Source organism: Lithobates pipiens, unplaced genomic scaffold, assembly GCF_037356315.1.
Source record: "Lithobates pipiens isolate NorthernLeopardFrog02 unplaced genomic scaffold, aLitPip1_a1.2 Scaffold_25, whole genome shotgun sequence".
Classification (NCBI taxonomy): domain Eukaryota; kingdom Metazoa; phylum Chordata; class Amphibia; order Anura; family Ranidae; genus Lithobates; species Lithobates pipiens.
Window position 1 is genome coordinate 231,422,693 of NW_027507787.1, and position 27,844 is coordinate 231,450,536.

The following is a 27,844-nucleotide window of genomic DNA, read 5'->3' on the forward strand; positions in this document are numbered from 1 at the left end:
TGATGGGCCCTGATAGGTGGCACTGTTAGGCAGCACTGATGAGCACTAATACGCTGCACTGATTGGCAGCATTGATGGGCACTAATTGGTAGCACTGATGGGCAGCACTGATAGGCGGCAATTATGGGCACTGATGGGCTCGGATTGGCAGCACTTATGGGCACTGAGCAGCACTGATAGGCAGCATTGATGGGCACTGATAGGCAGCATTGATTGGTACTGATAGGCAGCATTGATGGGCACTGATGGGCAGCATTGATAGGGGAGAGGTGAAGTTTCACATTCAGCAGATCATGTGGCTTGTAAGCCCCTGTACACAAGGTCGGACATTCTGCCAACCAAATCCGTTGGATTTTGTCCGTCGGATCATGTCCGAAACTGTTGCATACACACAGTCAGACCAAGTTGTCTGAAAATCCGATCGTTCAGAATGTGATGACGTTATTTCGTTACGATGGGACTACGTTCAGGCTAGTAGCCAATAGCTTTGATGTATGAATTTGATCTGAGCATGCGTGGCACTTTGTCCGATCAAAATTCTCTACACATGATCGGAGTATGTCCGATCGGAGCAGTTTGTCAGAAAATATTTCCAACAACTTGGAAAATTGGGTCCGACGGATATTCCGACGGAAACAGTCCGATGCATACCACACACAGTCGGATTATCCGACAACACGGTCCAATAGGACACATTCAGTCGGAATCTCGGATCGTGTGTACAAGGGCTAAGAGCGTGTGTGAAACTGTCAGATAATGTAACTGCTTACTTGGAGAAAGAAGCTGTCACAACTGAACCGCAATGTCAGGGTTGGGCGGGACCAAGCAACTATCAAACACCAGCCAATGATTGGGCTGCTTAAGAAAGGGGGTAGAGTCACATAAATGTAGCGGCCGTCCAGAGCATATCCCATTGGCTGGTGTTTGATAGCTGTTTGGTCCCAACCACCCGTGACATCACTGTTGAGTTTTGACAGCTGGTCTTTCTCTCTGCATTACCTGACAGACTGAGTGTCTCTGGCAAGCTTCACGATCTGCTGCCTGTGAAACTGTTTCACAGGCAGAGCAGGCTACACACTGCTTGGGTGCAACATTTCAGGGCGATCTCAGGAGACAGCACAGGTGATTAGGGGGTGCCCAGGTACACCCGGCACACCCTGTGTGCACGCCTATGGTCAAGCAGCATATACAATATTAAACATGCCAACCTTTTTTGTGTGTTTTTTTTTTTTACAACACTGATTTATAAAATATTAGCACTGTGTATGGCTCAGCATTGGCACAGGCATTACCAGCAATCCCCATAATGTGTCTTATGTACTTATTTCTTATGATTGTTAACTCCATCTAGTGGCCATAATGCAGTATTTTCTTGAACTACCGCCATCAAAAAAATATCACAATATGGCCACTAGATGGATCGACGCTGTCTAAAAGCTGAGGCATTCGCACAGCAATTTTTATATATATATATATAAATAGACCTCTAAGTGCTGCAGCAAGGGTAAAAATAAATGAATAAACATCACAAAAAAAAAAAAATTTAATAAATATAAATTACATAATATACATAAACAATATAATAGTATAGTGTGTAAAGCTCCACTTTGCAAAAAAAGGCCCAATCACATGCAAGGGAAAAAAAAACAGCATTCTTACTTGCACATGATTGGAGGATGGAAGTCAGCAGAACTTCTGCTCATTTACTAAGCTCTGGAGCATGTACAGTCTATTTGCCTTTAGTAAATCCATCCTATAGCAACTGTTTTTGAAACTTTTAAATTATGGGTTTAGTTCCGCTTTGGCTGAGTGGAATATAGAAGCTGATTGGTTGCCATGTACAGCTGCTCCAGATTCTGTCTGCTGCAGTTTTGATAAATCCTCCCTATTGTATGTACATTAATACCTGTGCATGTGTACATACATACGTACATCGTGGACATGTGTACATACATGCATCGTGGGCATGTGTACATAGATGCATCGTGGGCATGTGTACATAGATGCATTGTGGGCATGTGTACCTGCATGCATCGTGGGCATGTGTACATAGATGCATCGTGGGCATGTAATGGGGTTTAATATGCTAACACTAGAGAGTGCAAAATCTGGTGCAGCTTTGCATGGTAGCCAATCAGCTTCTAACTTCAGCTGGTTCAATCAAGCTTTAACAAAAAAAAATCCTGGAAGCCGATTGGTTTCTATGCAGAGCTGCACCAGATTTTTGCATGTTCCTCTTTTAGTAAATCAACCCCCATAGTGTTATTGTCAAGTTGACTGACCCATAGCGCTGATGTATTATGTCTGGACATGCAACATTCATTGACCTCTGGCCTAGACCCTTCTGTCTTTACAGAATTAGATAACGCAGTTCCATAGCTCCCAACTGTCCCTGATTTCGAGGGACTGTCCCTGATTTGTCCCTCTGTCCCTCCTTCCTCCTCATTTTGGTCTGATCCATATAGATTTATATAAAATTGACTTTTTATCTATCAAAAAGTGTTTTCCAGCACTAAATCTTTCATCCGATTTCTAAATTGCTGCATTTGTAAACTCCAAAAGCCAATAAAAGGGAATAGTAGTGGTAAAAAAAAAGCACTTGTGGGTTTATCCAATCTTGTTTTTTGTGTGCAATTCTCCTTTAAGGGGGCGTGGCAAGGGGTGTGCCCTATGCCTGCATACTTTTTCTGATAGGTGTCCCTCATTCCCATCTCAGAAAGTTGGGACGTGTGCAGTTTCTCTTAGAATCCTGACATAAAAGGAGATAAAATTAACTCCAAATTTGCACCCGAGGTTCAGGACCGTCTACATTGCTGCTTCCTTTAATAAGCTCCTTGCTTGGAGAACCTCACAATCTCCACCCCGTGTGTACGGAGAGGACGGAGACTATGGAGGTTGTACTGATAACCTGGTGTTACAGATCCATTTCTTTACATAACGCCCGCTCTCACTTTTCAGGCTGTCGCCATTCAGGAAAACATGTTCGGAATTTTTGGGGGTCGTCTGCAGTCTCTCAATCTTTAAGCTGGAAAAAAATAACATGTCATTGTGGGAAAGGTTTTGTTGATTTCATGCAGTACACAACATTCACTGTGGCAGGGCGGCCCCGGCTGCACGAAACAACAAGCCTGTATGTTGTTCTCTCATTCGGGTTCTGGGGGGCACACGCGCGCGCTCTGCTAGCGACCCGCTGTGACTGGACAAAGCCGGAGCCAATCAGCAGGTCCGGCAGATGCGATGTCCGCCGGGATGTGCCAATCGTTGACAGGAGAGGCAGAAAAGCGGCAGCCTGCCTATGTATACAAGGCAGACTGCCTTTCGGTCAGAGAGGAAGAGAGAGGTCTTGTGTTCCTGCTAATCAGGAACACGGATCTTTCTCTTCCCCCAGTTAAGCCATCCCCCACACAGTTAGAAAGCACTCCCTAGGAGCACACTTAACCCATTGATCGCCCCGGATGTTAATCCCCTTCCCTGTCAGTGTCATTAGTACAGTGACAGTGCAATTTTTTTTTAGCACCGATCACTGTATTAGCGTAACCGGTCCCCAAAAAGTGTCACTTGGACTAGGTTCACACTGCTGCGGGACTGAACTCGCACAATTTCATTCCCACATGTCAGGACAACGATTTCAGAGACATTCCTGCACAGATGTCTATTGAAATCTCACCTGAAATATAGAGCTGGCCCTCCATTGTGGCTATCTGAAGCCTCCATTCTTCTGTGTAGATCCTTCTACAAGATTTTGGAGGGTGTATATGAGAATCTGTGTCCAGTTAACCAAGAGAACATTTCAGAGGTCAGGTGCTGATTTTGGATGACAAGACCTGGCTCGCAATCAGTGTTCCAACTCATCCCAAAGGCTTTCAGTAGGGTTGAGGTCAGGGCTCGGTGCAGGATACTCAGGATCCTCCACACCAGACTGGTAAAACCGCGTCTTTATAGGGAATGCTCTGAGCACATGGACTCATTCATGCTGGATCAGGGAAAGGCCATTCCCCAAGCTGTAAGCAATTGACAAAAATGCTCTGGCCAGGCCGCCAGTGTCTTAGCAACCAATGATGCTCTGGCAAGGCCGCCAGTGCCTTAGCAACCAATGATGCTCTAGCCAGGCCGCCAGTGTCTTAGCAACCAATGATGCTCTGGCCAGGCCGCCAGTGTCTTAGCAACCAATGATGCTCTGGCCAGGAAGCCAGTGTCTTAGCAACCAATGATGCTCTGGTCAGGCCACCAATGTCTTAGCAACCAATGATGCTCTGGCCAGGAAGCCAGTGTCTTAGCAACCAATGATGCTCTGGCCAGGCCACCAATGTCTTAGCAACCAATGGTGCTGTGCAGTGGTGTACCCTGCTGTGAATATACTGCTTTTGTGGATGCAAAGATGAAATAAAGATAACTTTTTACAGGATCTGAGGAGTGCAGCCATCCAGATTTGTGTTGATTCAGTGGCGAGCTGGGCTGGCACCCTATAGAAGCTGGATTGTTGAATTCTGCAGTGCGGGCTGACCGGGAAACGGCGATTCATTTGTGCACTTCTCCAAGCTGTAAGCACTCAATTGTCAAAAATGTTTTTGTATGTATAGCACTAAAGGGTAGTGTTAACTCGAAACACCTGATCCTGCAAAGCAATTAATGACGCTCTGCCCAGGCCGCCAGTGTCCTAACAACCAATAATCCTGTGTGGCTGTGCATCACTGGCTACTAGGAAACTAGTGACCAGGCTACACAACCTCAAAGACACAAGCAGCTGAGCCCTACAGCACCATTCATTGCAGCACCAATCAATGACATGTGCAGTCCAGCCGCCAGCATCCTAGCAACCAGCTTACTAACCCCACCCTGTGTATACAGGGCAATGTTACGGAGCTGCAGTAAATATGGTATGTCTGGTATGAACATTATCTCTTGTAGCTTATAACATGTTAATGTATTTTTGTTTGATTTGCTGCTTCCATAAGAGTTCCTGCCATGAAGGTCCTTGTGCAGGCACTTCCTGTTATAAGGTATAAAGATTCTGTCCCTGTCTCACAATTTCTCTCTTGAAGTGTCATTATGTCACATGTGTCACACATGGATGAAGTCTATAAGCAGCTGTAGCTCACCCCTAAAGAGCCTTTGGTGAATTAAGTTCTATTTCCCCCTCAGAGCACCCACTGCTAGTCACATAGCATTTTCTGCACTGTTCAAATGGCTCCAAAGTATAGTCTAGGGCAGTGATGGTGAACCTTGGCACCCCAGATGTTTTGGAACTACATTTCCCACTCTGTAGTTGAGCATCATGGGGAATGTAATTCCAAAACATCTGGGATGCCAAGTTTCGCCATCACTGGTTTAGGGTTTCTTTTTGGGGCGGGGGGGGGGGGGTAAATTAAAACTATGAACTTAGATAGGGATGGGGAGTAAGGGATACCCCGATAAATTGTAGAACTGTACAACTTGAGTGCTTCACTTCTGGTTGCACGGTTCAAATGTCTGGCTGCACTACTTATACTTCTGGTTGCACCTGAACAAAGAAATGCTCCACTGGATCTCTAACCTGACTGTGACCTGTACCCTTTCCAGAGTTTAAAGCTACACACTGCCACACTCTTCAGTAGGGCCAGGACAAGGGATGGGCAGGAGATGCGGCTGCCCTGAGCGAAAAAGGTTTATTGCAGGGATGCGGATGCCCTCGCCCTAACCCAAAGGGAAGGAGGGGGGTGGCAGTTTAGCACACTTGTCCTGGACTTGTCCTGGTGCTGCTCCTCAGCATTAGGGTCTTGTACTCACAGGGGCAGCACAGTGGTGTAGTGTTTAGCACCTTCACCTAGCAGCAATAGGGTCGCTGGTTCAAATCCTGACCACGACACTATCTGCCTGGAGTTTGCATGTTCTCCCTGTGCCTGCGTGGGTTTCCTCCGGTTTCCTCCCACACTCCAAAGACATGCTGGTAGGTTAATTAGACCCTGTCTAAAAAATAAATTGGCCTTAGTATGTGTATGTCAATGTTGTATGTGTTTGTAAGCATGTCAGGACCTTACGGGGTAAAGGACCACGCAAAACCGCAGGTGGACTCTGGTGGCAAGAAAGCGCCCTGAGGCGATTCAGTTCACATAGGTAGCACTATACAAGTTACTCACTCACACAGGATCATAGGTTGCCTCCTGCTGATAGCCATCATTCTCTTCCTAGTAAGGGAGATGTAGACTCACGCCACCATAGGACAGCTGGACCCTCTCCCAAAACTTTTTCCCGGTTCTCTCCCATGAGCTTCTCCTGACCTCACATGACAACTGGACCTGGACTTGCATATATGCCCCCCCCAGCTAAGTCTAGCTAGGAAGTCAGTGTCTTCTGGCTGGTTTCCTCCCAGATTTCTGCCCCAGGGAGCACAGCCCCTGAATGGGGGGGGGTCTTCTCCTGTAGAACTGGACAAAGGAACACTGCTGCTGAGGACTCATACTATTTATGGGCTCTCTTACTAACTTCTGGGGACGCCTCCCAAGGAATTGCCTGAAGTCCCATAAATATTCAGGTTGCAGTTTCTGTTCTTCCTGCCATTATGGTTCTAGAATCCTCTAGAACACAGGGGGGGAGTAACAGAGCAGAAGCCTGTGAAACACTGAGCAGCCCTAAGTAAACCACCCCTGCTCCTCTGATTTCAGTGGCCCTAAACTAAATGTGTCTACCAGCCCACTCTAAACTAAGACACAGTTATGCTGTTATACAGGCTTTTTCTGATGTTGCCATCATCCATATGTCCACCGTAAACCACGACAGGCAGCCGATGTTAGAGTAAGTGTATGTAAACAGGAGGAGGCTACAGGAGATCAGCAGTACTGAGATGTAACAAAGGATAAACAAAACGGAGTCAGCCATAAGTGTGTGCAGCCTATTGCATCAGGGTGTGCACCCCAAAGCTCAAACACATATGCACGTGTGTATATTTTATTTATATATATAGTTATTATATACACATGCATACAGTATATAGCAGTAGGGCAGTGGACAGTGTCAGCATGGCAGAGATTGGTGCCAGTAGTCTATTTTTTTATTATTTTTACTTTTTTACAATTTTATTTTTTTTATTCTTTTTTTACAATATTTGTTTACAATCATTTTTTTTATTTTTTACTTTTTTTTAGGAGCCCCATTGGGGGGGTTTGGTGAAATATCCCACTTTTGAGACAGAGAAAGGGACAGAGGACATACATTCCCTTTCTCTGCAGCCAAGAAGCAAGGGGAATTTGTGCAGCACAGGGTTATTAGGGTGTGCCCAGGCACGCCTAGGCACACCCTGTGCGCACGCAGCATTTTCTTAAACCTGGAAGGTGAATTATATGTTGGGTTCTTGGGAACACCATCGGTGAGATATTGCCACCAGAACTGCCACAACCAGTACAAAGCCAAATGATGACGCCCCCTCCCCCCCCCCCCCCCCCCCCACAATAGTGTACATAATGTAGAATGAGGAATAATTGGTAAATTTTACTGTAGGAGATACATTATTATGATCTGGTGGGACAGAAACAAAGCACCACAGAAAAATCCAACCACTTGAGTCTTCATGATATAGGAAGGTGGTTAAAATTATGAATACCCGCCCAGTGGAGGATCGGCTTTGGTGGAAGGGTTTCTAGATTTTCAGACTTGAACTTACATGTCTTCAGAATACGATGATCCATTGGTCCAGACCCAGCTGGTATCGTCCTTATTCCTACTGAGTCCAATCCAGTGATTGCTGCTGCCTTTGAAGCGCATCAAGAAATTCTAAAAAGAAAGAAAAATGACTTGAGGAAATCACTAAATGTTTATATTAAAATGCTTAAAATTGGTCACTATACTTGCAGAGAGTCAGACTGTAGAAACATTACAAACATTGTGAGCTCTGTGCCTTTTACTGGTTAGAAGAATGGGTGTAGATCACGCTGGACTGACTCTATCAGTCAGTGTTGTAGATTGGTAGGGTGTGGGCAGAGGGAAAGAATTGCTGCCTATGAACACGCAGCCAGCGCTGAGGACTTCTAACTGTCCAGATCCATGTGCCAGAGGCACCCTCCAACAGGATTATTCCACAACTATTTTTACTGGCTGCCCTGATGAAGTCTCTAGTCCCCCGAAATGTGTTGGCCCTCTTTTCTATTGCTGAAATTTCAAATAAAATACAAATGAATTCCCTCTTTGATCACCGGGCGCTCCTTTATCCTCATTTATTTAACTGGTTAGAGACTTTTGTAATAATCTAGATATAAAAAGATGACTTGCCCTTAAATGCCCACATTTGGGCATTAGCCAGACTTGTACCTAGGTCACTCAACCAGTGGAGTTTTACAACTGGTACTGCTGCTCACTAGTACTACCAGTGGAGGGTCATGTTGGGGGGTGTAGTGTTCTATGTATAGAGTGTAATAGAATTGTATTATGATCATATCCAGTGGAGGGTCATGTTGGGGGGTGTAGTGTTCTATGTATAGAGTGTAATAGAATTGTATTATGATCATGTCCAGTGGAGGGTCATGTTGGGGGGTGTAGTGTTCTATGTATAGAGCATATTAGAATTGTATTATGATCATATCCAGTGGAGGGTCATGTTGGGGGGTGTAGTGTTCTATGTATAGAGTGTAATAGAATTGTATTATGATCATGTCCAGTGGAGGGTCATGTTGGGGGTGTAGTGTTCTATGTATGGAGTGTAATAGAATTGTATTATGATCATGTCCAGTGGAGGGTCATGTTGGGGGGTGTAGTGTTCTATGTATAGAGTGTAATAGAATTGTATTATGATCATGTCCAGTGGTGGGTCATGTTGGGGGTGTAGTGTTCTATGTATAGAGTGTAATAGAATTGTATTATGATCATGTCCAGTGGAGGGTCATGTTGGGAGGTGTAGTGTTCTATGTATAGAGTGTAATAGAATTGTATTATGTTCATGTCCAGTGGAGGGTCATGTTGGGGGTGTAGTGTTCTATGTATAGAGTGTAATAGAATTGTATTATGTTCATGTCCAGTGGTGGGTCATGTTGGGGGTGTAGTGTTCTATGTATGGAGTGTAATAGAATTGTATTATGATCATGTCCAGTGGAGGGTCATGTTGGGGGTGTAGTGTTCTATGTATAGAGTGTAACAGAATTGTATTATGATCATGTCCAGTGGTGGGTCATGTTGGGAGGTGTAGTGTTCTAAGTATGGAGTGTAATAGAATTGTATTATGATCATGTCCAGTGGAGGGTCATGTTGGGAGGTGTAGTGTTCTATGTATGGAGTGTAATAGAATTGTATTATGATCATGTCCAGTGGAGGGTCATGTTGGGGGTGTAGTGTTCTATGTATAGAGTGTAATAGAATTGTATTATGATCATGTCCAGTGGAGGGTCATGTTGGGGGTGTAGTGTTCTATGTATAGAGTGTAATAGAATTGTATTATGATCATGTCCAGTGGAGGGTCATGTTGGGGGGTGTAGTGTTCTATGTATGGAGTGTAATAGAATTGTATTATGATCATGTCCAGTGGTGGGTCATGTTGGGGGGTGTAGTGTTCTATGTATAGAGTGTAATAGAATTGTATTATGATCATGTCCAGTGGTGGGTCATGTTGGGGGTGTAGTGTTCTATGTATAGAGTGTAATAGAATTGTATTATGATCATGTCCAGTGGAGGGTCATGTTGGGAGGTGTAGTGTTCTATGTATAGAGTGTAATAGAATTGTATTATGTTCATGTCCAGTGGAGGGTCATGTTGGGGGTGTAGTGTTCTATGTATAGAGTGTAATAGAATTGTATTATGTTCATGTCCAGTGGTGGGTCATGTTGGGGGTGTAGTGTTCTATGTATGGAGTGTAATAGAATTGTATTATGATCATGTCCAGTGGAGGGTCATGTTGGGGGTGTAGTGTTCTATGTATAGAGTGTAACAGAATTGTATTATGATCATGTCCAGTGGTGGGTCATGTTGGGAGGTGTAGTGTTCTAAGTATGGAGTGTAATAGAATTGTATTATGATCATGTCCAGTGGAGGGTCATGTTGGGAGGTGTAGTGTTCTATGTATGGAGTGTAATAGAATTGTATTATGATCATGTCCAGTGGAGGGTCATGTTGGGGGTGTAGTGTTCTATGTATAGAGTGTAATAGAATTGTATTATGATCATGTCCAGTGGAGGGTCATGTTGGGGGTGTAGTGTTCTATGTATAGAGTGTAATAGAATTGTATTATGATCATGTCCAGTGGAGGGTCATGTTGGGGGGTGTAGTGTTCTATGTATGGAGTGTAATAGAATTGTATTATGATCATGTCCAGTGGTCATGTGTCCATTTCTGACATTTCAGTTATAATATAACTCACCATTTCCTGTTGATTATCAATAACTGCCAGTGATGAATGGAACGATTCGCAGAACGTCTGGCTGTAGCTCCATGTATCTCGCCTGCTTGAAAAATAATAACATTTATCTCTGTATAAGATCCAGTCATCCTTGCATCGGATATCATTTATACGTTTTTCCTTCTGTGTTCCTGTTTTTTATGGAAACATATGAACAGGAGGTTACTTTGTTATAATGACATTAGCTGAACTTTTTAAAAAATGTTTCTGAATTAGAAAATGTGTATAGAAAATAAACACAATGTATAAAACACATACAAATCTGTGGAATTTGTAAAGAATGCAGCCTATGTCTATACATTCTAACACCAGGAAAGATTATATGATGGCAAATAATAACATGTCATCTGTATGTTGTGCTTTGTAATTGTATCTATAAATGTTTAATTTAAGAAGCCCAAATGCTTGCTTGGTGCCCCCATGGCACTAATACCATGACCCACCAATAAAATGCAACCCAAAATAAAGTACACATTATGAGGATACCACATATACTATATGTATAGTATATTATTTACTGTATGTACCTTTAGTGGGGCCTAGAAACAATGTGCATTTTGCAATTTTTTTTATTACTATACTACCTAAAACAAGCTGACACTAAGGACTTTGTTTATTTAATAAATCTGTGTAGCAATTTATACAGCGAAAATAAATGTCGATTTTTTTTTTTTCTGCAAATTGGGCAAAAAAAATTAAAAAATAATGTTACTGTGCTGTTGAATTGTCTTTCATTCATTTAAAACAGAAAATATTGCATGTGGTCAATAGATGGCGCTAAGTATCACAGGAATTACCTATATAACTCAGTGCCATCTAGTGGCCAAATGCGGTATTTTCCGTTTTTAAAAAAAAACAAAAAGATAAAATAAATCAACCAGCAAAGGAAATAGCCTAAAAATATTTGTTTATTTTTTGCCCCATTCCCACAGAACAAATGTACATGCACTTTCACTGGGCGGATTTCTGTATGATTTTTCTTTTTAGATACAGCACTAAATACAAAACTTTTTTTATCCTCTCTAAAACACACTGACACTAATCTATATCAGGTTTTGATCCGACTATTTTATCTTTGTTTTTTTAGCATTTCATTTTACTAGAGAACCTTTTAAAGATTATATTACTAAAAGTATTGGGACACCTGCCTTTACACACATGAACTTTAATGGCATCCCAGTCTTATTCCGTAGGGTTCAATATTGAGTTGGCTCCGCCCTTTGCAGCTATAACAGCTTCAACTCTTCTGGGAAGGCCGTCCACAAGGTTTAGCAGTGTGTCTATGGGAATGTTTGACCATTCTTCCAGAAGAGCATTTGTGAGGTCAGGCACTGATGTTGGGTGAGAAGGCCTGGCTCGCAGTCTCCACTCTAATTCATTAAGGTATTCTATCGGGTTGAGCTCAGGACTCTGTGCAGGCCAGTCAAGTTCCCAAACCCCAAACTCGCTCATCCGTGTCTTTATGGAGCTTTGTGCTCTGGTCCAAACCATTTGGTGGAGGGGGGGGGGGGGGTTGTTTCCAGGGGTTGGCCCCTTAGTTCCAGTGAAGGGAAATCTTAAGGCGTCAGCATACCAAGATATTTTGGACAATTTCATGCTCCCAACTTTGTGGGAACAGTTTGGGGACGGCCCCTTCCTGTTCCAACATGACTGCCAACCAGTGTACAAAGCAAGGTCCATAAAGACATGGATGAGCGAGTTTGGGGTGGAGGAACTTGACTATGGTCAGTGGGTACTACACTTGCTGAAAGTGACAGGAGGTATAATACCTACCGCAGCTGCGATGCAAAGCATTGCTGCCATGGCATGTGTAAACGCCTGACCACTGCTTCTGCAGCTAAAGTTGCGGGGCAGTAAAAATGTGACTCAACAGTGGGGTTTTACTGCCCCCTCCCCCAATCTGCTAGTGTGAACGAGCCGTTTGCTTTGATGGTTTCTGTTGAATCTCAAAATAAAAGTCCAATACAGCTGGCAGCCATCTTACCTCTTATAAGAACAGCGAGAAGAACAATTATCATCAATAATAAAATTCCTATGGTCACTTTTGATCGATATTTCTTCCAAATTCCTAAAAAAAGAAATGAGATTGTAGATTAGAGGCACAATACATTCTACAATTTAGCTTGTTGTGTGCATAGATCAGAGGTCTCCAAACATTCTAAACAAAGGGCTTGTGCCAATGGAAGTAGATAATGTCCGGAAATTACTGGGAGTCAATAAGATTGGGGGAGGAATAGGGACCCATCATTTGTGTCACTGGGAGGAATAGTGCCCCATCATTGGTGTCACTGGGAGGAATAGTGCCCCATCATTGGTATAAGTGGGAGGAATAGTGTCCCATCATTAGTGTCACTGGGAGGAATAGTGCCCCATCATTGGGAGGAATAGTGCCCCATCATTAGTGTCAGTGGGAGGAATAGTGCCCCATCATTAGTGTCACTGGGAGGAATAGTGCCCCATCATTAGTGTCACTGGGAGGAATAGTGCCCCGTCATTGGTATCAGTGGGAGGAATAGTGCCCCGTCATTGGTGTCAGTGGGAGGAATAGTGCCCCATCATTGGTATTAGTGGGAGGAATAGTGCCCCATCATTAGTGTCAGTGGGAGGAATAGTGCCCCATCATTGGTGTCACTGGAAGGAATAGTGCCCCATCATTGGTATCACTGGGAGGAATAGTGCCCCATCATTGGTATCACTGGGAGGAATAGTGTCCCATCATTGGTATCACTGGGAGGAATAGTGCCCCATCATTGGTATCACTGGAAGGAATAGTGCCCCATCATTGGTATCACTGGGAGGAATAGTGCCCCATCATTGGTATCACTGGGAGGAATAGTGTCCCATCATTGGTATCAGTGGGAGGAATAGTGTCCCATCATTGGTATCAGTGGAAAATTATGCCTCATCATTGGTAGCAGTGGGAAGAATAATGCCCTATTTATTTGTGGCAAAAGAAAAAATAGTGACCAATCATTGGGGTCATTTTTTTGGTGTCAGTGGGAGCAATAGTGTCTCATCGTTGGTGTCAGTGGGAGAAATAGTGCCCCATTGTTGGTGTCAGTGGAAGAAACAGTGCCCCATTGATGGTGTTAGTGGGAAGAATAGTGCCCCATTGTTGGTATCAGTGGGAGGAATAGTGCCTCATTGTTGGTATCAGTGGGAGGAATAGTGCCCCATTGTTGGTGTCAGTGGGAGGAATAGTGCCCCATTGTTGGTATCAGTGGAAGGAATAGTGCCCCATTGTTGGTGTCAGTGGAAGGAATAGTGCCCCATTGTTGGTGTCAGTGGAAGGAATAGTGCCCCATTGATGGTGTCAGTGGAAGGAATAGTGCTCCATTGTTGGTGTCAGTGGAAGGAATAGTGCCCCATTGTTGGTGTCAGTGGAAGGAATAGTGCCCCATTGATGGTGTCAGTGGGAGGAATAGTGCCCCATTGTTGGTGTCAGTGGAAGGAATAGTGCCCCATTGTTGGTATCAGTGGGAGGAATAGTGCTCCATTGTTGGTGTCAGTGGAAGGAATAGTGCCCCATTGATGGTGTCAGTGGGAGGAATAGTGCCCCATTGTTGGTGTCAGTGGAAGGAATAGTGCCCCATTGTTGGTGTCAGTGGAAGGAATAGTGCTCCATTGTTGGTGTCAGTGGAAGGAATAGTGCCCCATTGATGGTGTCAGTGGGAGGAATAGTGCCCCATTGTTGGTGTCAGTGGAAGGAATAGTGCCCCATTGTTGGTATCAGTGGGAGGAATAGTGCCCCATTGTTGGTGTCAGTGGAAGGAATAGTGCCCCATTGTTGGTATCAGTGGGAGGAATAGTGCCCCATTGTTGGTGTCAGTGGGAGGAATAGTGCCCCATTGTTGGTGTCAGTGGAAGGAATAGTGCCCCTTGGACCAGATAAAGGCGAGAAAAAGGGCCCCAGTTTGAAGACCTCTGGCACAGATCATTGAGATCAGAGTATATGAAGACATGATCTCAGTTGTATTGCCCTGATGGGAAGTGAAGAAGCTTTTGTCATTCCATGTGGAATTTTATGGGTCCAACACTGGATCCAGGGGGACAATTCCAACCATTTTTCTGCTGAGGTGAATATTAACACGGGGATCACCTCCCTAAAATAGTAGAATGTTTTTGGATCGTCTCTTCTACGAGTATGTATAGATGTACCTGGACAACATACTTATAACTCCCAAGAGCCAGGAATAGATCCTGGACGGGAGGGACCGACAGGGGGCCGTACACAGAAGGTGAACACAGGGGGCCGTACACACAAGGTGAACACAGGGGGCCGTACACACAAGGTGAACACAGGGGGCCGTACACACAAGGTGAACACAGGGGGCCGTACACACAAGGTGAACACAGGGGGCCGTACACACAAGGTGAACACAGGGGGCCGTACACACAAGGTGAACACAGGGGGCCGTACACACAAGGTGAACACAGGGGGCCGTACACACAAGGTGAACACAGGGGGCCGTACACACAAGGTGAACACAGGGGGCCGTACACACAAGGTGAACACAGGGGGCCGTACACACAAGGTGAACACAGGGGGCCGTACACACAAGGTGAACACAGGGGGCCGTACACACAAGGTGAACACAGGGGGCCGTACACACAAGGTGAACACAGGGTGCCTTACACACAAGGTGAACACAGGAGGCCGTACACAGAGGGCCGTACACAGAGAGTGAACACAGGGGGCCGTACACAGAGGGTGAACACAGGGGGCCGTACACAGAGAGTGAACACAGGGGGCCGTACACAGAGGGTGAACACAGGGGGCCGTACACAGAGGGTGAACACAGGGGGCCGTACACAGAGGGTGAACACAGGGGGCCGTACACAGAGAGTGAACACAGGGGGCCGTACACAAAAGGTGAACACAGGGGGCCGTACACACAAGGTGAACACAGGGGGCCGTACACACAAGGTGAACACAGGGGGCCGTACACACAAGGTGAACACAGGGGGCCGTACACACAAGGTGAACACAGGGGGCCGTACACACAAGGTGAATACAGGGGGCCGTACACACAAGGTGAATACAGGGGGCCGTACACACAAGGTGAACACAGGGTGCCGTACACACAAGGTGAACACAGGGTGCCGTACACACAAGGTGAACACAGGGTGCCGTACACACAAGGTGAACACAGGGTGCCGTACACACAAGGTGAACACAGGGGGCCGTACACACAAGGTGAACACAGGAGGCCGTACACAGAGGGCCGTACACAGAGAGTGAACACAGGGGGCCGTACACAGAGGGTGAACACAGGGGGCCGTACACAGAGAGTGAACACAGGGGGCCGTACACAGAGAGTGAACACAGGGGGCCGTACACAGAGAGTGAACACAGGGGGCCGTACACAGAGGGTGAACACAGGGGGCCGTACACAGAGAGTGAACACAGGGGGCCGTACACAGAGAGTGAACACAGGGGGCCGTACACAGAGAGTGAACACAGGGGGCCGTACACAGAGAGTGAACACAGGGGGCCGTACACAGAGAGTGAACACAGGGGGCCGTACACAGAGAGTGAACACAGGGGGCCGTACACAGAGGGTGAACACAGGGGGCCGTACACAGAGGGTGAACACAGGGGGCCGTACACAGAGGGTGAACACAGGGGGCCGTACACAGAGGGTGAACACAGGGGGCCGTACAGACAAGGTGAACACAGGGGGTCGTACACAGAAGGTGAACACAGAGGGGTGTACACAGTCCCTGAAAAACATCACATCGGTGTGGAATGGAAGTCCCGGGTTCCCAGACAGGCTGTATTTGCATGCAGACCTCCACCCAGGTAGAACCCACATGGTATGCTGAGCCTTCATGATCGACAGAACTGAAATCCACCCAATCAGAAGAGGCAGGCCAGGGACAGTTAGGATGGGGAAGCAAGAGCTAGATGGTACTGGATGTCCCCCAACCAAGAAATAAGGTGGGGCTCTGTCTGATTTGCTGCAGCTTCTAATGCACATGGTGAGAGGCTCACAGTGTGCAGTGAAATCAGAGTAAGTCATTTCAGTCCAGGAGAGGTGACGGTACAACTGGGTCGGACTGAGGGGAAGATCTGAATGAGGTGTTACAATCACCTGGCACCCCCCCCCCCCCCATCATTTCCTCTTCAATGGCTGCAAAGTGTCTTCATTACTCCTTACTAGATACTGCTTAGTTTTATTTCTTAAAGGGCCACTCCTTCTTATACCACAATACTGTATTATACAATACTGGCTGCCAAATCCACCACCGAATGACCTAAAGGTTATAAAAAAAATGACCCCAATTTATGATTAAAATAATCCTGCAAATAATTTCCTAGTTCATTATATATTCACATACCACAGACACCGGTGCCACGGCCGGGTCCACCGTCTGCCTTGTATGTCTGGCAATAAATGTATTCTGGAGCCGGAGCACAGAGCGCTGACCCTTCCATCCTCCATAAACCTGCAAAATTGGCTGAGAGTTTGGGAAACTGGTTAAAAAAATATATATATATATATACACACACACACACACATTAGACTGTATATATGTATAAATATTGTACACACTCACTGGCCACTTTATTAGGTACATCTGTCCCATTGCTCGGTAACACAAATTGCTAATCAGCCAATCACACGGCAGCAACTCAATGCATTAAGGCATCTAGACATAGTGAAGACAACTTGCTGAACTTAAAGCCGAGCATCAGAATGGGGAAGAAAGGGTAATTTAAGTGGCTTTGAATGTGGCGTGGGTTGTTGGTGGCAGACGGGGCTGGTCTGAGTATTTCTGGGATTTCCACACACAACCATCTCTCGGGGTTTATAGAGAATAGTGGGAAAAAGAGAAAATATTCAGTTATCGGCAGTTGTTTGGAGGAAAATGCCTTGTTGAGGTCAGAGGAGAACGGGGAGACTGGTTGGAGATGATAGAAAGGCAACAGTCACTCAAATAACCACCCGTTACATCCAAGGTATGCAGAATACCATCTCTGAACACACAACACATCCAACCTTGAAGCAGATGGGCTACAGCAGCAGAAGACCACACCGGGTGCCACTCCTGTCAGATAAGAACAGGAAACTGAGGCTAAAATTGGCACAGGATCGCCAAAATCGGACAACAGAAGATTGGAGAAACATTGCCGGGTCTGATGAGTCTGGATTTCAGCTCCGACATGCAGATGGTTGGGTCAAAATTTGGCGCATGGATCCATCCTGCCTTCTATCACCGGTTCAGGCTGGTGGTGGGGGTGTAATGGTGTGGGGGATGGGGTATCACCGGTTCAGGCTGGTGGTGGGGGTGTAATGGTGTGGGGGATGGGGTATCACCGGTTCAGGCTGGTGGTGGGGGTGTAATGGTGTGGGGGATGGGATATCACCGGTTCAGGCTGGTGGTGGGGGTGTAATGGTGTGGGGGATATTTTCTTGGCACACTTTGGGCCCCTTAGTACCAATTGATCATGGTTTAATCACCACGGCCTACCTGAGTATTATTGCTGACCATGTCCATCCCTTTATGACTACAGTGTCCCCATCTTCTGATGGCTCCTTCCAGCAGGATAATGCCCCATGTCACAAAGCTCCAATCATCTCACCACTGGACAATGAGGTCCCTGTCCTCCAATGGCCTCCACACTCACCACATCTCATCCAATAGAGCACTTTTGGGATGTGGAGGAACGGGAGATCGGCATCATGGGTGTGCAGCCGAGAAATCTGCAGCAACTGTGTGATGTTATCATGTCACTATGGAGCAAAATCTCTGAGGAACGTTTCCAACACCTTGTTGTATCTGTGCCACCAAGAATGAAGGCAAAAGGGGGTCCAACCCGCTACTAGCAAGGGGGATCTAATAAAGTGGCCTGTGAGTGGAGATATATATATATATATATATGGAAAAAATATGCATTTACTATAAATTACACTTTATGCCAACTGAAAGGTGTCCATAGATATACCAAATCTGCTGTGTGATTGTCTCAGTGTCGGAACGATCATCACAAAGATTCCCCGTATTGTGTGTAATAGGTTTATTTCCTATGATCATCAGCCAATAATTTTCAGCTCCATCTAATGGCCATTATGCAGATTGCGGTAATTTAGGAAAATTGCATATTATAGCCACTAGATAGATCCGAGGATCATAGGAAATAAACGTATTAGCCCCTGTACAAACGGTCAGACATTCTGACAACCAAATCCGACTGATTTTGTCCGAAACTGTTGCATACACACAGTCGGACAAAGTTGTCGGAAAATCCGATCATTCAGAATGTGATGACGTTATTTCGTTACGACGGGACTACGTTCAGGCTAGTAGCCAATAGCTTTGGTCTAGGAATTTGATCTGAGCATGCGTGGCACTTTGTCCAATCGGAATTCTCTACAAATGATTGGACAAAGTCCGATCGGATCATGTTGTCAGAAAATTTTATAGCCCAGCTGGAAAACTTGGTCCATCGGATATTCCAATGGAAACAATCCGATGAAGCCCACACACTGTCGGATTATCCGACAACACGGTCCTATCGGACATTTTCCATCGGAATATCCGACCGTGTGTACAAGGGCTGACATACAGTGCCTTGAAAAAGTATTCATACCCCTTGAAAATGTCCACATGTTGTCATGTTACAACTAAAAACGTAAATGTGTTTTATTGGGATTTTATGTGATAAACCAACACAAAGTGGCACATAATTGTGAATTGGAAGGAAATTATAAATGGTTTTCCAAATTTTTTACAAATAAATATGTGAAAAGTGCTGGGGGTACATTTGTATTCAGCCCCCTTTCCTCTGATACCCCTAACTAAAATCTAGTGGAACCAATTGCCTTCAGAAGTCACCTAATTAGTAAATAGAGTCCACCTGTGTGTAATTTAATCTCAGTATAAATATGGCTGTTTTGTGAAGCCCTCAGAGATTTGTTAGAGAACCTTAGTTAACAAACAGCATCATGAAGGCCAAGGAACACACCAGACAGGTCAGGGATAAAGTTGTGGAGAAGTATAAAGCAGGGTTAGATTATAAAATAATCTCCCAAGCTTTGAACATCTCACGGAGCTCTGTGATCAATCCATCATCTGAAAATGGAAAGAGTATGGCACAACTGCAAACCTACCAAGACATGGCCGTCCACCTAAACTGACCGGCCGGGCAAGGAGAGCATTCATCAGAGAAGAGCCAAGAGGTCCATGGCAACTCTGGAGGAGCTGCAGAGATCCACAGCTCAGGGGGGAGAATCTGTCCAAAGGAGAACTATTAGTCGTCTCTCCACAAATCTGCCCTTTATGGAAGAGTGACAAGAAGAAAGACATTGGTGAAAGAAAGTCATAAGAAGTCCTGATTTCAGTTTGTGAGAAGCCATGTGGGGGACACAGCAAACATGTGGAAGAAGGTGATCTGGTCAGAGGAGACCACAATTTTACTTTTTGGCCTAAAAGAAAAAGCTATGTGTGGCAGAAAACTAACACTGCACATTGCCCTGAGCACACCATCCCCACCGTGAGACATGGTGGTGGCAGCGTCATGTGGTGGGGATGATTTTCTTCAGCAGGGACAGGGAAGCTGGTCAGAGTTGATGGGAAGATGGATGGAGACAAATACAGGACAATCTTAGAAGAAAACCTGTTAGAGTCTGCAAAAGACTTGAGACCGGGGCGGAGGTTCATCTTCCAGCAGAACAACCCAAAACATCCAGCCAGAGCTACAATGGAATGGTTCAGATCAAATCATATTCATGTGTTAGAATGGCCCAGTCACAGTCCAGACATAAATCCAATTGAGAATCTGTGGCAAGACTTGAAAATTGCTGATCACAGACGCTCTCCATCCAATTTGACAGAGCTTGAGCTATTTTGTAAAGAAGAAGAATGGGCAGAAATGTTCCTCTCTAGATGTGCAAAGCTGGTAGGGACATCCCCAAAAAGACTTGCAGCTGTAATTGCAGAGAAAGGCGGTTCTACAAAGTATTGATTGACTCTGGGGGGCGCCACACAAATCCCCCCCCACACGATTTTCACACATTTATTTGTAAAAAAATTGAAAACTATTTATCATTTTCCTTCCACTTCACAATTATGTGGCACTTTGTGTTGGTCTATCACATAAAAGCCCAACAAAATACATTTATGTTTTTGGTTGTAACCTGACAAAATGTGGAAAATATCAAGGGGTATGAATACTTTTTCAAGGCACTGTAAATAAATAGTAAGTAATGGTTACATTTATTTGCTAATTCTCTCTAGCGTTCTCTATAATTGTTACAAAGGATCTCTCATTGTTAAAAAAGACATATGTATTTCCTTTGCTTCTCAGCGCCATACTTCAGTATTTTACTACTGCCAATAATAAAAGAACATTCGTTTGTTTATTTTCAGTTCTCAATTCTACCAAGTGCTCATAATTCTGGGGGGATTTACCTAAACTGAACCAGACGGAATCTGGAGCAGAAGTGCATGCCAACCAATCAGCTTCTATCTTCAGCTAAGTTAAGTTTAGTTAAAGTGCTTGTAAACCTCAGACATGAAATCTGAACAAAGCATATCCCTCTATAGTGTGTGCTTGTCTCAAGAGCACTAAGCATCATTTCTGTCTGCTGCCTCCTTCGTATTCTATCACTTTTGACAATTTTACTGACACCGAGAAAAAAATGGTGACAGGGGAGGGAATTCCAGCATACAGCCTGTGATTGAACGCCTCAGATCTGTTCCTGTGTGAAGGGTGGGGGGGTGTCCCTTCCCTCCATTAACCTCCCTGGCAGTATGATTCAGTCTGGAACAAGGTGCTGAAAGCGGTACAATTATTTTGCACGGAAATTTGGCTTTTATTTTGTAGTCCTGTAATTCTTAGGAATAACGCTCTTAAATCTGTTCAAACCAGAGTCTAGCAGACATCCCGGGTATGATAAAGTTTATAATATAATAAAGAATAATAAAAATTATTCAATAATGTAATCAAATCCAAAAAAAACTGAAAAAGTGACATGTTTTGGTTGCTATGGACAATCTCCAAATTCCAGGCAGAAAAAACAGTATTTATAATATAAAAGTGCATGCAGGGCACTGCACAGACCACTAGGGACAAAGGGGGTGTGTATTTTTTAATACAGCACTGTAATATGTAAGATTACAGTGCTGTGTGTGTTTTGTGTGTTTTTACTTTTTTGAATTTGCCGCCGTTCTCCGCTCCTGTGCGTCGTAACGTTGCAGGGAACGGAGCTCGGCGGCATTCGGCACTGTGAATCGAGCAGAGGACAGCTCGATCACACAGCGTGGCGGACATCGCTGGATCCAGGGGACAAGGTGAGTAACTCTCCCTGTGTCCTCCCCTGCATCGAGCGGTGCGATCCCGAGTCTGGCTCGGGGTTACCGCTTATGTAATTAAAATCCCAACCCGAGCCAGACTTGGGATTACCGCTAGGAAGGTTAAGCTCTCAAAGCTCTGCAGAGTGTAACTTCCGTTCTCCACCCCCTTTTTTCTGACCTCTCAGACAAGCTTTATAATTCTGCACTTTGAAGAGATGTAGAGAAGGAAAGACTGCAGATAAACAGGTAAAACGTATGTAGGAGGATTTGTTTCATCTGTGTGTATCACCTGAGGACAGTCACTTCACTGGGTATATGTAAGGGTGTACAACCACTTTAAGCTTTAAAAATAAAAGACAGAAACTGATTGGTTGCCATGCATGTGTGCTCCAGTTGCGATACAGCATTATGACCACTAGATGGAGCTGAGGAGCATAGGAAATACGTACATCTTTACAACAAGAGATACAATGTAACTGTGACAGACCCACCTGGGTTAGGGGCAATTAGAGGGGGCTGCAGGGTAGCCTTATGCCTACTGACTATGGCCCTGGCATTTGCGGGAGCTACGAGCAATCAGGAAGATGTCCTGTTATAGAATGCAAGATGAGATCTTATTATCACATTTAATAGTCAAGGAAGCCATGATGGTCTCTGCCAACCTGAAACTCAGTGAGAAAATGGGTGTGAAAAGAAAGCTATTTTAATGAGATGTGTTGCCGACTGTCTGTGGTGGGCACCCCCTGACTAATCAAGGCTTGTCTAGGGACCTAGCTGCTAGTTTTATATTAGATGTACTGATGATATTACTGTTTAAAGTTTGCACTGTTTAGGATAATGTGATCAAGCCCTTATCTGATTTTGTGTGCTATGTATTCTGTGTGAATTTACAATAAAGAGAGTTCCAGTTTGCACCTATGCTAGTGTCGTCTAGTTCTTGGGTGCAATTCTCAGCTAAAACACCTGGTTCCTGAGTGGAGGAAGCTATATCATGACGGGGTGCCAGGCGGTCCATCACAGTAACAATTCTAGAAAGCATTGTTCAATTCTAGCAAATAGATGTAGCCATTAATTCCTTCTTTTTTTTTTTTTTTTGTGCCAAATCCCCCTAGTGTTCTCTCTCTTGTTATAAATACATATGTCCTATGCTCCTCAGCTCCATCTAGTGGCCATAATGTGGTATTTTACTATTGCCTATAATAACAGAACATTCGTTTCGGAAGAGAAAATATCCTAAAGAATGTTGGCTTTAACCCACTTCACACAGGACAAATGTACATGCAATTTCACTGGAGGAATAGCTACATTATTATTATTATTATATTTAATAAACCCATATATTGCATTGTTTAGGATAATGTGATAAAACTCTAATTTTGTGTGCTATAAATTCTGTGTGAATTTACAATAATGACTGAAGGTCCACTTTTTTTTTTTTTTGCTAAATCCCTCTAGTGTTCTCTTGGTATAAAGACGTACATATGTCCTCAGCTCCATCTAGTGGCCATAATGTGGTATTTTACTACTGCCTATACTAACAGAACATTTGTTCAGAAGAGCAAATAGCCATTTCACACAGGAAAAATGTAAATGGAAAAATCACTGTACACAAGGCTACATTATTATTATTTTTTTTTATTTTGTTTTTAAATAAACCCCTATATTTACATAACACAGACTAACTTGTACTCTTTTTGTTGCTTTTTTTTTTAAATTTAGTCTTTTTTATATACACAAGCAGAAACTGATCAAACACAAAATGCTTTCAGGTATTTGACAATATAAAATATAATACTCACCCTTATGTAATCCTCGTGTACTAACAATCTAGCACTGCGCCAATGTAATACTGATTGGTGTAAGAGGAGAAAACGGAGGAGAAAACGGAGGAGAAAACGGAGGAGAAAACAGAGGAGAAAACAGAGGAGAAAACAGAGGAGAAAACAGAGTGCACCTGACAGCTCTGCACTGCCCATACTGTGTGTATGGATCCTCATATATATAGGGAGCGTTACCCCCCTTGTGCGTGGGACTTCCCCAGAGCTATTTTATTATTTTGCTATGGCAACAACGTTTGTATCTTCATCACAGGAAAAACAGGAAGCAAAAAAAAATACCACTGAGCTGTCAGGTGCACTCCTCTGTTTTCTCCTGTGTAACTCCACTCTCGCGACCCCTACCATGTTTCGTCTTTGGCAGCAAACCAGTCTAATGAGATTCCACTGTCTAGTCACAGCCTCAGGTTTTAAAAACTCTATTCTGACACTTTATGTTTACAATAAAAAAATAAAAATATATATATATATTTATTTATTTTTTTACTCAGAACCCCCAAACATTTATATATATATATATATTTAGCAGAGACCCTAGAGAATAAAATGGCGGCCATTGCAATTTTTTATGTCACAGTATTTGTGCAGCATTTTTTTTTTAATGCAATTTATTTAGAAAACATACACTTTAGTGAATTTTAGTGCAAAAAAAAACACAATATATATACTGCAACTCTTACATAGTTACATTGTAGGTGAAGTTAAAAAAAGACACAAGTCCATCAATGTCCAACCTATGTGTGTGATCATAACGGAGATTGAATCGTTTACCCCATCCTCCAGGTCATTTATGAATAAATTAAATAGGATTGGTCCCAGCACAGAACCCTGGGGGACCCCACTACCCGCCCCTGACCATTCCAAGTAATTCCCATTTATCACCACCCTCTGAACTCGCCCTTGTAGCCAGTTTTCAATCCATGTACTCACCCCTATGTTCCATACCAACGGACCTTATTTTATACAGTAAATGTTTATGGGGAACTGTCTCCTTAATGGCCAACCCTTAAGCAGGCCCATCCCCCCTTCAGTCTATTATGAATGCCGCTGATAGACTAATACACCTCACTAATCGATCCGTGACTGCTGCCCCTCTCTGCTAATCCCTTCACTGCCTTCCCCTATCCCACTGTATAAAATTCAAAAGGCCAACAACAACATTGTTGAAGAAAAGAGGTTTAACCTTAAACTATGTAGAGGGTTCTTTACTGTAAGAGCGGCAAGGATGTGGAATTCCCTTCCACAGGCGGTGGTCTCAGTGGGGGGCATTAATAATTTCAAGAAACTATTAGATAAGCATCTGAACGGCCGCAACATACAGGGATATACAATGTAATACTGATATATAATCACACACATAGGTTGAACTTGTGCCTTTTTCGACCTCACCTACTATGTAATACTATGTAACATACAAGGCCATCTACAACATCACCCCCAGCTACATCACCAACCTCATCTGCAGATATCGCCCCCAAATAGTCTCCTCCGCTCCTCCCAGGACCTCCTGCTCTCTAGCTCCCTTGTTACCTCCTCTCATGCTCGCCTTCAGGACTTCTCCAGAGCCTCTCCCATCCTCTGGAACTCCCTGCTCCGGTATATCCGATCAGCCCCTACCTGTCCACCTTTAGGAGATCCCTGAAAACTAATTTATTCAGGGAAGCCTATCCCACACCCACCTAACAACTGTCCCCAAGCCACCCCCCATCAAAGTGCCGGTGCCGACGGGGACTGCTAGAAGAGGAGAAAGCTTTAAAGTGATTCTAAAGGTTATAATTAAAAAAATAAAATAAAAAATGTTGAACTTACTTGCTATGTGTAGAGGTTTTGCACAAAGCAGCCCCGGTCTTTTTTTTTTCTGGTCCCCCGCCAATGGTCCTGGCTCCTTCCCCCTGCCGAGTGCCCCCAGTAGTAAGCCCCATGCTATGGGGACACTTGAACAGGCTCAATCCCGAGCCACACTCCTGTGGATAGACATTGTCCATTCACACACAGAGAGCAGATCGGCCCTACCCCCTCCTCATTGGCTGTAATTGAGAGCAGCAGGAGCTAATGGTTCCTGATGCTGTGTAAGCCAAAGAGGAGAGAGAGCGAGAGAGTACTAAAAAGGTACAAGAGCTACTTTGGTGCATTTGTCGTGCGTAGGGCAGCCAATTACACTGAATGGTCTGACTTATGTGTTTTGCGTGAAAATGCAATTTAAAAAGCGCAAGAAAATGCACATTCATGCATTGAACATTAGGTGTGAACTTAGCCCCTATGTGGACAGACTAGAGTTCCAGGCTGGTTAGGAGAAACAATCTAGAAGAGAAGCTGAGACTGAGCAGCTCTGGCTTTGTGAAGAAAGAGACAGAATGGTTCAACCAATAACCAGGAGCAGTGGTGGATGGTGCACAATAATTTGGGGGGGGGGCAAACCAACTCTACCCCTCCCCTTTTGGCGGGAGATGGATATGAAGGCGTGGAACACCAGCAACCACAGCATGGGAGACAAACGGATGGGAAGGTGAAAGGCCTTCTTACCTTAGGAGACAGATGTCCTGCCTGAGATAACACACTCACCTCCCCTCCTCCTCCTTCCCTTGTCTAAGGCGGGGATGTATGTGGATGTGGCTGAGCTGCTGCAGGGGAGCCATCCCTGGAGACAGTGGCAGCGGATGGGTCGGTCGGGCTCCCCCTATGTCTCTTCCAGCCATGTGTCTCCTCACTCTTCCTCCTAGGCCAGGGATATGCAATTAGTGGACCTCCAGCTGTTGCAGAACTACAAGTCCCGTGAGGCATAGCAAGACTCTGACAAACATGACACTCAGAGGCAGAGCATGATGGGACTTGTAGTTTTGCAACAGCTGGAGGTCCGCTAATGGCATATCACTGTCCTAGGCTAATAGGATTGCTTCTCCCTTTGGCCAATTGGGAAACGGGTCTTGATTAACCATTTCCTGATTGCCCCAGAGGAGGATCAGTGTGACAATAGTGAAAATTCATTCGCTATCGTCATACAACTGTTTTGGCTCAGGGAGCAGTGCTCTGCACCCCAAGTCCACCCTTTTTTTGAAGCCTATTAGAGCCTCTGGCTCTAATCACGTGCTTAAAAAAAAAACCCATTGGAATCCATGCGTCCAGCGACCTGCATGTAGATTGGGGGTTGGCTCCCCTGCGCCCCTAATGGGCGGGCTGCCACTGACCAGGAGGCTGAAGAACGTTTTCTCTTTTCTTCTATGAGAACTTCCCCTGCATGTGGCTGCAACCCAATGCATAAAGCCCAATGTAACCCAAAAACACTCAAGAGGGGAAGTTTAACCAAATTTGAGAAGATACAGTATCTCACAAAAGTGAGTACACCCCTCACATTTCTGTACATATTTTCTTCTATCTTTTCATGTGACAACACTGAAGAAATGACACTTTGCTACAATGTAAAGTAGTGAGTGTACAGCTTGTATAACAGTATAAATTTGCTCAGCGTCATATCCAGAGGTTGTCTTTGGGAAATAGACGTATGAGTGCTGCCAGCATTGTTGCAGAGGTTGAAGGGGTGGGGGGGTCAGTCTGTCAGACCATAGGCCGCACTCTGCATCAAATTGGTCTGCATTGCTGTCATCCCAGAAGGAAGCCTCTTCTAAAGATGATACACAAGAAAGTCCGCAAACAGTTTGCTGAAGAAAAGCATTTTTTTTTGTCAATATTTTTCTAAACAAAATCTCAGGTGTGAATGGGGAGCAGGTGTGTTAAATTTGGTGTTATCGCTCTCACTCTCTCATACTGGTCACTGGAAGTTCAACATGGCACCTCATGGCACCTCTAAGGATCTGACAAAAATAATTGTTGCTCTACATAAAGATGGCCTAGGCTATAAGAAGATTGCCAAGACCCTGAAACTGAGCTTCAGCACAGTGGCCAAGACCATACAGCAGTATAACAGGACAGGTTCCACTCAGAACAGACCTCACCATGGTGGACCAAAGAAGTGGAGGTCACGTGCTCAGCGTCATATCCAGAGGTTGTCTTTGGGAAATAGAAGTATGAGTGCTGCCAGCATTGCTGCAGAGGTTGAAGGGGTGGGGGGTCAGCCTGTCAGTGCTCAGACCATACACCGCACACTGCATCAAATTAGTCTGCGTGGTTGTCATCCCAGAAGGAAGCCTCTTCAGATGATGTACAAGAAAGCCCGCAAACATACTAAGGACATGGATTACTGGAACCATGTCCTGTGGTCTGATGAGACCAAGATAAACGTATTTGGTGTCAGATGGTGTCAGATGTGTGTCGCGGCAACCAGGTGAGGAGGACAAAGACAAGTGTGTCTTGCCTACAGTCAAGCATGGTGCTGGGAGTGTCATGGTCTGGAGCTGCA

General features: G+C 44.7%; 1 protein-coding gene across 2 annotated transcripts in view; it reads right to left on the reverse strand.

Moving 5' to 3' along the window:
* Positions 1-1,645: 1,645 nt before the first annotated feature.
* LOC143930945 (C-type lectin domain family 2 member B-like) overlaps positions 1,646-27,844 on the reverse strand; it is a 175,495-nt gene continuing 149,296 nt past the window's right edge. For both annotated transcript variants that reach the window (XM_077455640.1, XM_077455641.1), the window contains exons 3-7: positions 16,697-16,816; positions 12,339-12,422; positions 10,316-10,485; positions 7,637-7,746; positions 1,646-3,025 (exon numbers count right to left, since the gene is read on the reverse strand). In XM_077455640.1, the coding sequence (XP_077311766.1) occupies positions 2,887-3,025; positions 7,637-7,746; positions 10,316-10,485; positions 12,339-12,422; positions 16,697-16,793 (600 nt within the window). In that variant the 5' untranslated portion in view covers positions 16,794-16,816 and the 3' untranslated portion in view covers positions 1,646-2,886. The remainder of the gene's footprint in view (positions 3,026-7,636; positions 7,747-10,315; positions 10,486-12,338; positions 12,423-16,696; positions 16,817-27,844) is intronic.